Raw genomic sequence first — 13,315 nt, forward strand, 5'->3', positions numbered from 1 at the left:
TCCACTAAAAAGTTGATTTACACTGTGAATCGAGACTGAATGAAATCCAATTGGAACTCACTTGAATGCTGTTTTGATGTAAGATTCAAAGCTTCTGCAAATTTATTTTATCTTCTACATTTGCTGATCTCCTGCTTGTAAATCCTGTTGAAGGAGAATAAAAATGACTGCAGCCTGATGGGAATTAAATGTCTGAAGTTCAAAGCAGTTTGCACATCAGAGCAAACGTCAATCAAGTGAACATCTTGCAAGCCAGGCAGGGAGTGAATTTCTCCATGGGGAAGAGATCAAAGTGGGAGTCACAGTTCTGTTTTCTCCCTCGGGATGCAGTTTCGATCAGTTGTTCATGAAAGTAAATCCAGAAGGAAGTTTTTTTTTTTAACTTAAGGGGGGTAGGAAAGATGGAGTTATTTCCCTTGAAACTGAATTTCAGGCACTGGTTTTATCTTCTGAAGATAAGTATAGAAAGCCGTCATAATCCAATATCTCCTTTTTTTTTAGAGTAACAGTCTGTTGGAGATTTAGGTAGGATTGTTTTCTTACTGTTATATTATCTTTATATCTGTGCTTTTAAAAAGTAAATTGAATTGCCTGTTCATTTTATAGGAAAATCTAATATTGCACCAGATCTTGACCTTTCTATAAACCTGGAATTATATAAATGTGACTGGCAGCTAATATACGTCTCAATGAAAAATCTTTTAGGTAACCTCTATGAGTAACTGACATGTTTTTATAAAATATCAGAAGCATGAACTTTACATTTCTCACAGTCTACAAATCAGGGTGAATAGCACATTTCTTTTTATAAATGATTTTTCTAAAAGGCACATGTGCATAAAATGTGTTCCTATCTTAGGCAAGACAACCATGCCTCTGGGGCCAGGAGGTACCTTATGTGACAAGGATGGCTCAGCAAATTTTGCTTCTGTGTTTGGAGTCCAGAGGGAAGCAGGTATTAAGAGTGTGGGCAAGTGGAGGGTGGAGAGGTAATCAGAGGGGTTTTGCTCTTGTAATTACTTCTCCTAGTGGGCTCACTAGCTCGGGACACATTGTTCTCCTGTGTCTCTTCAGCTCTGTTGACACCTGCTTGCTCACCTGACGGGCATGTCAGTGGCGAAGGCAATGATAAAAGCAGAGTGAGGTTTATTTCTAGGCATTTCATGTTCACTCCATGGCTGAGGTTCAGCATATGTGAGAGAACTCAAGACAGTTGAGTTCTCTTGTGAGACCATCACCACTTAAAGAAAAACAGCTAACAAGCAAGAAGCAGGAAGAAGGGGAGTGGTCGTCATATCTCTGAATTCTTTAAATATTGGAATGTGGGGGCTTGATAGGAGTAAATTAATTTAAAACCACCAGCATTCACTACTTGCTGATTACCCAGGGAGCAAGACTTAAATCAAATTCTTAAATGAGCTAATAATGTTTTATCCCTTCCTAGTAAACTTTCAGGACTCAGATGTGCTTGAGCTAACAAGGTGGTGATAAGTCAAATTGCCCTATGGCTGAGGTTCTCCTGCAAGGTGGCCATTTAATTCTAAAGCATCAGGATTGTTCTGTGGATTCCTTCAGAAAAATAAGTTTTCAGGTATTTTACATTTTATTTGGGGGTCAAGTTTGACTTGTGGAAGGCTGTGTATTTGCAATGCACACCAGCTGGAGCATCCCTGAGAGGTTTCGGTATTTTGCCTTGTCCACATTTACAATAGAATTTAAGTAGTGACCATTGTCCGTTATGTTATTCAACATCCTGTATTCATTATCCCGTGTGAGAATTTTTCAGAATTTCATGCAATTTCCTCTTTCTTGGTCTTTTTATATTTCTATTTTATTATCTTTGTTGTATATAAGCCATTTGTCCAAGGTCTTCAGAGTAGCAGAATGTCAGGATCTTTCTCCCCGAGGAGAAAGTTGTGGAAGAAAAATGAGAAAGCTAGTATGAGCCAACACAAGGTCTGCTGTATCTCTTTTCCTTGCAAAGAATGTGCATGTTTGCTCTTCAGTCCATCTGGAGCTTCTGGCTGCCCCCTGGTTCCGTGAAACCTCTCTGATTTCATTGGTGAATGAGAAGGGAGCTGGAGACTTTTCTAGAATGAAATAATAAAAAGTAACCCCCAAAATGCCAGTAGTGAACATTTTAAAATCTAAGTTCCTACAGTTAATAGAAAACACCTGTCTTACTATCTTCTTCCTCTGTGTCCTCATCTTTTTCCATAGCGTTCTTTCTGCATAGCTGTCCACTGTGAAGCCTTATGTTCAGCGGCTGTCATTTTCCATTAAGTAAAAAGCGAAGGCTTCCCCTAAGCCCTCCAGTATTTCAAAGCAATCCTTCCTTTGAGAGAAATGAATTCTGATTCAGCTGTTCTAGGCAATGTTAATGATGATTAATTTGTTGATTTATTGAGCTACAGTGCAATGTACCCATTATGAATGAGAGTTCAAATATATGCTCACCACACCCTGGTTCTGCTGCTTCCCAGCTGTGAACCCTTAGGCTTCTTAATTTATAATTTCTGTGCCTCAGTTTCCTGGTCTCCAAATGGAGATAATAATAGTATTTCCCTCTGGGTTTGTGAAGATCAGATGAGTTAATCCATGTAAAGCACTTGGAATATATTTGAGATAAAATAAGCACTTAGTAGCTATTAGTTATTATTATCACAGATACTTTCAATATTAGTTATTATTATTTATTAAATCTTGCTGTGTACCAGCAAGATTTCTAATTTAATTCTTAACACAACCTTGTGAAACAGGCATTTTGGTTTTTTTTAATTTATATATAGTTGATACACAACATTATATTGGTTTCGGATGTACAGCAGAGTGATTTGACAATTATATACATTACTAAATGCTTCCCAGGATAAGTGTAGTTACCATCTGTCACCATACAAAGCTATTATAGTATTATTGGCTATATTCCCTATGCTGTACTTCATCCTTGTGACTAATTTATAATTTGAAGTTTGTACCTCTTTATCCCCTTCCCCTGTTTTACTCATCCCCACCAACCGCCTCCTCTATGGTAACTTCAGGACATTCAGTTCCTTCTGATGTCACCTACATGAGAAAAAAGGACGCTTAGAAAATGTAAGTTATGTGCCAGAGTCATACAGCTATAAGCAGTTTAAATACAAACTCCAGTCTAGGTCTACATGTCTCTCAAGCCCACGCTCCTGACCCTGTCAGTCATGCTCTGCCAGGGTGGCCGTGCCTTGTTCATAACAGATGTTTAATGAATGTGATTGAGTAAAATAACCAGAGCTTTCCACTGTTGTAGCTCTCTGCCCTTCATCATTAGTTAATCACCAATAAGAATTTGTGGAGTAATACATTCATAACAACGTGCTAGACTTGAGAGAGAAATATAAATCTTCAAGTAACTTAAAGACCCAGATGAGGGGAATAAGATTTCTCAAATAAGTGAAAGGTTTTAGGGAGAATTCAAGTGTCACGTGGTAGGGTTTAGACAATAAGGCTTCTATAACAAAATCTCTTGGCATCTCACCCCTCAATGTATTTGGTAAAGGGGACAAGATTACTAAGACCATTTGCTCATTATTTATAATAAATTCTGTTGTAAAGTTTTGATTGATTAATATTTTGTTGATATAAACAATCTAAAACCAGTCGGTCTATACCTAATGGATGTCAACTATGATGATACTTTGTTAAGCCCAATTACAAAACAATATAAAAAAATAGGAAAAGAGACTCAAGCACGGAATTAAAATGAAGAATGGCACTTGTCAGTCTCAAGGAGGAAGGGCTCACTGCAGGTTAGAACTGACAGGAGAAATTTCAGGAAGGAAGATGAGAAAAGCTGTGCTTTGTAGAGTGGGTACCATGGATACTGGACAGCATGCAGTTGGGATCCAGCAACTGAGGGATGGTTAGAACTATAGGTTGGGAGGTAGAGGGAAGAGAAGGTTGGGTAGATTATTGATGGACAAGTACTATGTTGTGAAACCTTTTTATGACTCACAAATGTTTGCTGAGCACCTACTCTTGTTAATGAGTAACTTCCATTTTTATTGTTATAAAAATGTTTCCTTTAATGCTGTTAGAAGTGATGTTCTCAGTACAGAAGGGGAAACAATCTATAAAAATCGTCCCCCTGATGCCCAGGAGAAAGCTTTCGTTTCACAAAGGCCCAGGGAAAATCAGTATGCTCAGCACTGGCTTTAGCCTTCGCTCAGGTCCTGGCTGTGGAGGCCCCATCCAGGGGAACGGGCTGTCTCCAGGCTCACACTTCTCCCAGAAGAAGTTGTCAGGAACTCTCTTGAGTTGTTTCTTCCAGCAAGTTCCTTCTGATGTCACCTAGATTAGCAATGTGGTGTGTATGCTTATTCATGGACAGGGAGCTGAGAAGTGGGACCAGGTCTCTCTTAGGTCCCTGACTTGCTGTGTGATCCTTGGTGTCACTTTTCTCAACTGTGAAATGGGTTGATCTAAAAGGAGTTTGTAATTTCTATAGAAAAATCCAGATGTGAGTTACAGGCTTACCTAAGAATTATTCTGATGTTTTGATCCAAATTGGAAGCCACTCTCTCCTTGGCCTCTTTGAGGCATGCTGGCAAGTACCTGTGTTTACACTGAAAGCCATTCTGCTGCTTTATCTCTAAAGGGATCTACATGGCAGGATTGGAGAGCTCTTATCCCTGGAGAGCCTATCAAAGTTAGATTCCTGCACTTCATCCCAGACTTAGTAAACGAGACTCTGAGTGAATCCCAAGAATCTGCCTTCCAAAATGCATCCCAGGAGATTCTGATATGGCCAGACTTTCACTAATTAGGAACCATTCATCTGAGTCACGGTCCTCACTTGCTGGGACTTCTGGTGTCTTCTAGGGAGCCCAGACAGGACAAGGCCCTGGCGCCATGGAAGTTCATAGAAGGCCAGTTAGTATGAGCACCTGCTTCTGACAAGAACAATGCTGAGCAATATATAAACACAGTGGTGAACAAAACCAGCAAGACATGGTACCTGCTCTCAGGAGGATCTCGACTATTCATGTAGCCATTAAACTCCATCCACGCAGAAAAAACACATAAATGGAGCTATAAAAATAAATTATGGCACATGCTTTGAGAGACGAAGGGGCCACCTGACCTAGACTGGGATGTTATCCTCAGTTGGGATTGGACTTTCTGAGGTAGTGATGAGTGAATAGAGACCTGAAGGATGACTAGGAAGACCATCAAGAGAATCTTCTAGACTTATACTGTCCAGTATAGGAGCCACTATTCAGCGAATGTTTACATTTAGGTAAAACAGACTAGAAAGTTGAGTGTCGCAGATACATTAGGCACATTTTAATTGCTCACTAGCCACCTGTGGTGACCATATTGGGCAGTGCAATGCAAAATCCTAATTTTTATCATCTCAGAGGAATCTCTTGGCCTGCTCTGACCTGGGCCAGGGGTGGTGAAGTGAGTCTGGCATACCACCTGTTTCTGAAAATCACTCTGAGTGGAACATGGCCACACCGATCCTTTCATGAGCTCTCTTTGGCTGCTTCTACACTACAGTGGCAAAGTTGAGTAGTTGTGGCAGAAACCATATAGCACACAAAGCCTGAATGTTATCTGGTCTCTTATTGAAAAGTTATATGAGGGAATAGATTTAATGTAGCTAGCTAGGGCAGGGAGAACAGGTGAGTTACTGGTATAATGCTGCTCTTGCTTCACAGATGTTCAAATGCTAAAGCGAGAGGGGGACAGTGGGATTATGTTGCTTTGCCAGCAGGCACACAGGCAGCTGCTGATGCATGAAGCTCTTCTTTTCCCCCTGTGGCTGTTGAGGTAGCAAACTTCTCGTCTAGACAAACTGGAACAAATCCAAGAAAGCAACCACGTTGGTGAAGCAACTGTGTCTGCAGAGGCACAGTTGACAATGTTGGTATAATTCTATACTGGGTTAGAGTCTAGAATAAAGGTCGCCTCAAATCTAGTGACCTCCTCCTTTGCGATGATACATATCAAAACAAAACTGTTTGACTTATGCTTTGGAACGTACCCTGTGAAAACCTAACCCCCTTCCTTATATACCCAGTTCAATACAGTAATAATTATATATTATGAGATGTGATGAAGACATAATCAAAATTCATGCAAATAATGAAGTGGGTCTTGATTTTTAAGAGTGTTTCTCCTCGGTTATAGAGCTTCCCTCTACTGTGTTAATGGAATTTTATTAAAGGCATTCATCATCTGAAGTACACATGTTAACACAAGTTTTAAAAATGCCTTATTTCATACTGAGTTTATTTGGAGGAGATTCTTAGCAACTTTGTGAGTCTTCCCCATATCTGAAATTTAAGTAAATAATTCTGTGAAGTTATGAAGTAAATAAGTTATTTAGAAATTCAGGATTTTTCTTCTTGTTACTTTTGGATTGAGTTCACTTAAAAATACCCTTAGTGACTATATATAAACAAGTTGGTGCATTTTCCTGTTATTTTCTTATGTGTTGTTTGCTCTTGCAAATGTATCATTGATTATCTAAAAGTTATTGATGAGCTACTAGCCAAACTATTGGCATTGCACTATCACTGGAAATCAAAAATGAACTTGACCTTATTTATATTACAATCTAAAAGGTGCATGCTATCTGTCATGTACTATGGCAGGAACTTGGGTACAGTATTTCTAATCTTGACAGATTTGGAAAATTTAAAAATAAGTTTTATCATCTCTTTTTATTTTCCAGATAAGAAAACAGGCTAAGGCAAATTTAACAATGTCTTCAGAGTCACATTTAATAGTGACAGAGCAGGGATTCAAATCCAGATCTCTCCTACTCCTTTCTGTCTATTTTTGTTCTGGGTTGTTGGTTTTCAGATAGGATAATTAAAAGAATTGTTTTGTAATTGGAATCTGAATTAAAAATTCAGAGCTCAAATCTGAATTTTTAAATACTTAACTGAATTTTGTCAAGTTGCTTTTTTGTATGATTCTATCAATAGTACCCAACTCAGACTCATTGGGGGAAAAGTCAGGTTAAAGCATGTGTTTTTTTTTTGTCTCCTTAGAATTGAACATGATTTCTAAAACCTTCTAAACGAAGATGTTGTTCTTTCCTTCACTGTTATGAAGAGATTTTTTTTTAATATTTAAAATCTTCACAGTTTCACTGTTTATGAACTGATATATTTGTATGACACGTAGTATGAAGTATTTATTTTTGTTTGTTTGTTTTTCTGGATTGAATAACCACCAAATAAACTTTGCTAATTCTCTTGTTGTTTCAGATTTGATGGGAACTTTAATACCAATGTATCTAGAACAATTAGCTGTGATCGACTTTCTACTACAGTTAATAGCCGAGCCTTCAATCCAGGACGAGACTTAAATTCAGGTCAGTAATCTCTTAGTTTTACAAAGGTTAGTAGCTATGTTCCACCAAGTTGGATAAATGTGTTGCTTTAGACTTTTTCCTGTAAGTTTTGAAGTAAAAATACCACATACTTAAAATTGGATATTTCTTTCTGGAGAGTTGATACTCAAAAGAGTGAAGGAAGAAGAAAATTGAGCTGATACATACTGAGCATTTACTGAACAGTTATATATATGGTGCATGCCATATTCATTGCTAGACTCCTCAATCCGTTTCCTCATTTGTAAGTTTTACATTGGTGATTTTGAGACCCAGTTACCTTTGCATACCTTTGAAGTGCTGTATTTCATTTTAATTCTCTGTTTACAGTTTTTCATTGGGGGTTTTTAGGAAGAATGATGAGATAGCTCTTCTACTAATCAACAGTGCCATGATGCTACATTTTGAGGCTGAACTTTCTTCCTGGTCTTGTTGGAACTCAGTCATATGCAGTAATAACAACCACCTGAGTACCTGTATATATAGTTACATATAGTTCTAAAGTGACATAGGGTCTCTGCTTTCTGGCCCTGGAGTTTCAGTCTGTATTTCTCACACTATTTGTCTTGTTATGTACATTTTTATTGGTGGGCCTCAGAACCTAAAGTCTTCCCCTTTTAAGAGCTGAAAGTGTCATTAGAAATCACCTACCAGCCTCAATACTCAGATTTTTACCAAGGAATAACCTGAGGTTGAGAAGGGTCCTGGGACTTCCCTTGCTACTGGAGAGATGAAGAATGTAACCCTTAATCCTGAAGAGCATTATTACCCAAATTCTAAATCCCTTGCAGACAGATAAAACCCAAGAGAGAAGCCAGAGGACCAGAATATTTACTTTTAGATCCCCATGTAGTTTCAGTCCAGGGTAAGAATTGTATTCTTTGGGAATTATATACACAAACCAGGTAATCTATTAAAGTCTACAAGGAAAGAACTGTAAACTTTATGTTGCTGAAGGGTAGTAAAACTGTAGCTGCTAGCTAAATGGTCCAACCTATATCTGGCAGGCACATATTGTCTATATCAATATATAATGGACTTAGTCTTTTTTTTTTTTTTAATTAGACAGAGAACCTGGAGGCCTTCTGGAGCAGGTGGGGCTCACCACTAGAAAGGAAGCTCAACAAAAGTATTTTTCATAGAAACTAACTGGAGAGAGTAGAGAAGGCATGTAATGGTCAGAGAAAATGAATTATGGAATATTCCATAGCTGACACAGTTCACAGAGCTAGAATTTAAGTCTTCTGGTTCCCAAATTTGGTACTTATCCTCTTGCCCTCAAATATAACATAAGACACATTGCTGGGTCTGAAGGTTTGAGGTTGAAAGAACAGTCTTTGAATAGGATCAGGTTTAAATGGGTCCCAGAAATACACAGTGTAATCCAGCATTTTGTGTAGTTAAAATTTTTATAATACATATTAACTTGTGGGCTATTAAATAAAAATAGTGCATTACTCCTTTATACAGTTCACCCTCAAACAACACAGTTTTGAACTGAGTTGATCCACATATATGTGGATTTTTTTTCAATAAGTCTATTATAAGAATTTTGAAGATTTGCAACAATTTGAAAAATATTTTCTCTAGTTTACTTTATTGTAAGAACACAGTACATAATAATGTGTTAATTAACTGTCTGTGTATCAGGAAGTCTTGTGGTCAACAGTAGGCAACTAGTAGTTAAGTTTTAGGGGAGTCAAAAGTTATATGTGGATTTTCAGCTGCATGGCCCTTGCTTTGTTCAAGGGTCAAATGTATATATTAGATCTAGAATGACTCACACATAAATGTTAATAGTTATCTTGTAATGATGCAGCAGTGAGGTATTTTTACTTACTAATTTTCTTAATTTTAAACTAAGTATGCAGTGCTTTTATAATCAGGGGAAACTTGAAACAAGAAGGAAGTATAGAGTACTTTCCAGTGTCTTTCCATTCCTTTCTAGTAGACAGTACATTTCTTCACACATCTCTGATAGTGGGTCCTCAGTCTGGTGTTGAGTTTCTAGGTGAAGCTCTGTTACCGTCCTGGCAGTGTGACTGGAATGATGGAAAGTGTAGGCTGGGGCAGGCTGAGGAGGTGTGCGCTCACTTGGCAGCCAGAGCAGTACTCTGCTGCCAGAATCACTCTTCGCAGTGGGCAAGACCCAAGTTCCCGCTGCCGCAGCCAGGGCTGCATATCCTCATTGCCTTGTTGTACATCTGTTCCTTGTTTCTAACAGTGAGTGTATTGTTGAGATCTCTCTGCATCATTAAGAGTTTTTATGAATGTGTCTTTTTCTCTTTGTGAATACAGAAGCCATTCTGCCAGGCAATGGCCTCCTACCTCCTAACTGGGATGAATAAGTACAATAAGAATTCACCCAACAAATATCTATTAAGCACCTTCTATGTGGTAAACACCCTCCTTTGGACTAGGTCAGCTGTAAACAAAAGACTTATATTCTGGGAACTGGGGTCATAGATCCTAAGCAAATGGATATGTAAATAGATGTGTCAGTTGATGACTGTTACGGGGGAAAAGTAACATGGGGATGAGACCTAGGGGGATCTTTTGGCTGGAAGTGGCATGGGGTGGGAGGGAGAAGGAGTCGTATTATTTTATTAAAGGGCCTACCCCTGAGATCTCTGTAAGTAGGGTTATAAACCATAAGGATAGCTGGAGGAAGTGTGTCCCAGGCAAAAGCTTTGAGTTGGGAAAATGGGGTGCTCAGGAAGAGCAAGGAGCACCTGTAACTGTGGGTCAGTGAACAGGATGGAGAGTAGAAAATGATTAGGCTGGAGAGGTGATTGGGGGCCAGATCACCACAGGCCCCACTCTGCCAGCTGCCATAAGGACTTTAGCTTTTGCTCGAACTGAGACAGAAGGCCATGGTGGTGGGAGGGGGAAGGGTTTACACAGAGCAGACATGGTTTGACTGATGTTAGAAGGTTTACGGGCTGCTGTGGCAAGAATAGACTATAGCAAGGCAAAGAGGGAAGCAAGGTTATTCCAGAATCCAGGGGCAGATGATGCTGATGGCATTGATAGCCAAGTACAGTGGAGGTGCAGGTTTGAAGGTAGAAGCAATAGCATTCGCTGGCTAACTGGGTGGGGTTGGGGGGGCCGGTGTGAGAGCGAGAGGCATGTCAGGAAGGATGCACAAGATATTTAGCCCTATCAATGAGAAGGACGGCATTGTCATTTACTGTGGCGGGGAACACGAGGATGAGCAGGGGGTCATCATTTTGGTTTTAGAAAGGTTAAGTTTGAGAAATGTCTCATAGGCAGTTGGATATACAAAGTCTGGGGATTGGGCGCAAGTGGAAATATAAATCTGAGATTCCTCAAGTACAAGTAATGCTTACATCATGAGACTCAATAAGATCACATAGCAAGCGGCTGTAGGTGAAAAAGAGAAGAGGTGCAGGGACTGAGTCTTGGGGACACTTTACCTCTTGGAGGTCACTGAAATGAAAAGGAAGAGGAAAGAGGACAGGAATCTGAGAAAGAAGTTAACCTAGGAGAACCAAGAGAGCCATCGGTCTCCCTGAAGCCAAGTAAAGAAAGTGTTTCGAGAGGGAAGGAGACATCAGCTGTTAGGTAATAAGCCCAGTAAAATGGTGGCTAAGAAAATGGACCATTAGATTTAGCAAAATAGAGGTTATGGATGAGCTTGACAAGGGTTGTTTGGTGCAACAGTAAAACAAGAAAGAGTCTGTTCTAGTCAGTCTGAGCTCTTAAGAATGGAGAAGAATTGGTGCAAATAAGTACGTAAACTCCTGAGGTTTGCTGGAAGTTAATGTGGAGTTATGTGCCCAAGGAAATGATCTGGCCGAGGAAAGCTAATTACATAGGAGAGAGAGGAGATGATTGCTAGCGCCTTTTCCTTGATTAGGCAAAAGATGGTGGTGTTCAAATAGAGGGTCTAGAAGCACAGAGCATTCATTCTTTTTTTTTTTTGGTATTATTAATATACACTTACATAAACAACATTGTGGTTACTAGATTCCCCCCATTATCAAGTCCCCACCACATACCCCATTACAGTCACTGTCCATCAGCGTAGTAAGATGCTATAGAGTCACTACTTGTCTTATCTGTGCTGTACTGCCTTCCCCGTGCCACACCCCCTACATTATGTGTGCTAATCATAATGCCCCTTTTTCCCCTTAACCCTCCCTTCCCACCCATCCTCCAGAGGCCCTTTCCCTTTGGTAACTCTTAGCCCATTCTTGGGTTCTGTGAGTCTGCTGCTGTTTTGTTCCTTCAGTTTTTTCTTTGTTCTTACACTCCATAGATGAGTGAAATCATTTGATACTTGTCTTTCTCCACCTGGCTTATTTCACTGAGCATAGTACTCTTCAGCTCCATCCATGTTGTTGCAAATGGTAGGATTTGTTTGCTTCTTATGGCTGAATGATATTCCATTGTGTATATGTACCACATCTTCTTTATCCATTCATCTACTGATGGACACTTAGGTTGCTTCCATTTCTTGGCTATTGTAAATAGTGCTGCGATAAACATAGGGGTGCATCTGTCTTTTTCAAACTGGGCTCCTGCACTCTTAGGGTAAATTCCTATGAGTGGAATTCCCGGGTCAAATGGTATTTCTATTTTTAGTTTTTTGAGGAACCTCCATACTGCTTTCCACAAAGGTTGAACTAATTTACATTCCCACCAGCAGTGTAGGAGGGTTCCCCTTTCTCCACATCCTTGCCAACATCTGTTGTTTGTCTTTTGGATGGTGGCCATCGTAACTGGTGTGAGGTGGTATCTCATTGTGGTTTTAATTTGCATTTCCCTGATGACTAGTGATGTGGAGCATCTTTTCACGTGCCTGTTGGCCAAGGGGCATTCATTCCATAGGAAGGAATGAAAAGTGTGTAAAGATGCCCATAACGATCCATGAGGTGTCAGGAACATAGGAATATTCCCTGCTTAATGATTTTTTCTCTGAGAAATAGGAAGCAAGATTATCAGCTGAGGGTGAGGCTTGGGAAAAGAGGCATTGAAGACCCATTAGTTATACTGACATAGTCTTATATGACTGAGGTTTCTCAGTAGAACTTAGCTACACAAATAATTAGGGTTCCTGACAAAATCTGTTATAGCACAGTATTTCTTTGTGAAGGGAGAGGAGAATGAAAAATCAGGAGGCAGGGAGGAAGAGGACAGTGAGGGCAGAGGTATATCAAGATTTTTTAAATTTTGCTGTTACTTAGAGCACGTCTCAAATATAAGGGACTACCTAACAGGAGTTGTTCTCAGCACAGTTGATGTAGATAGATTTACAAGCAGTTTTTGGCAGTGTTCAGGTATTTGAGAACTGACTTGCTCTACTTGAAGTTTTGTGACATTCCACCGGGCAGTGGCTGCATCCCAAAGTCCACATTCCTGAGCAGTCATTTGTAATATGAGAGGAGCGGTGGATGGTGAAGGGCGACCTCAGAGCTCCTTTACCTCCTCTCCAGCTCATGCCCCTTTTCAGAGCGGAATTAATGTACTTGGTAAGCTATCGCATGTCTGATATTTACATCTGTAAGATGTCCAGCTGTAGGCTCTTTCAGACTGTATATAATCCATCAATGGGTCCCTAATTGATAACACAGTTTCAGATTGCCTTTCAGACTAGCTGGAAACAGACTCACATAAATTGTAAACTATTCTTAGCTTCATCTGTCCAAAACTAGGTCATATGTTCTTCCATGCAACACACATGTGTATTCTTTTTCGTAAAACTACCCCTGCCAGATCTCTACTTTCTAAATTGACTCCTTGTCCCTGATTCCATTCAAATAACTTATGTTTGACAGTGCATGGGTTATATTATGGTGCTGGTAATGCTTTGCTCAAGTTCTTGCCTGCTTTTATCCCTAGTTTCTCATTATCTCTCCTCTCTCTTTTTTTCCCCCCAAATTCCTGCTGAGCTATTTTCTTGTCCAT

General features: G+C 39.6%; 1 protein-coding gene across 3 annotated transcripts in view; it reads left to right on the top strand.

The window, feature by feature from the left end:
• CACHD1 (cache domain containing 1) overlaps positions 1-13,315 on the top strand; it is a 212,995-nt gene that overhangs the window by 123,548 nt on the left and 76,132 nt on the right. For all 3 annotated transcript variants that reach the window (XM_073234071.1, XM_073234072.1, XM_073234073.1), the window contains exon 4: positions 7,260-7,366. In XM_073234071.1, coding sequence (XP_073090172.1) covers positions 7,260-7,366 — 107 coding nt within the window. The remainder of the gene's footprint in view (positions 1-7,259; positions 7,367-13,315) is intronic.

The sequence above is a fragment of the Manis javanica genome, chromosome 4, assembly GCF_040802235.1.
Source record: "Manis javanica isolate MJ-LG chromosome 4, MJ_LKY, whole genome shotgun sequence".
NCBI lineage: Eukaryota > Metazoa > Chordata > Mammalia > Pholidota > Manidae > Manis > Manis javanica.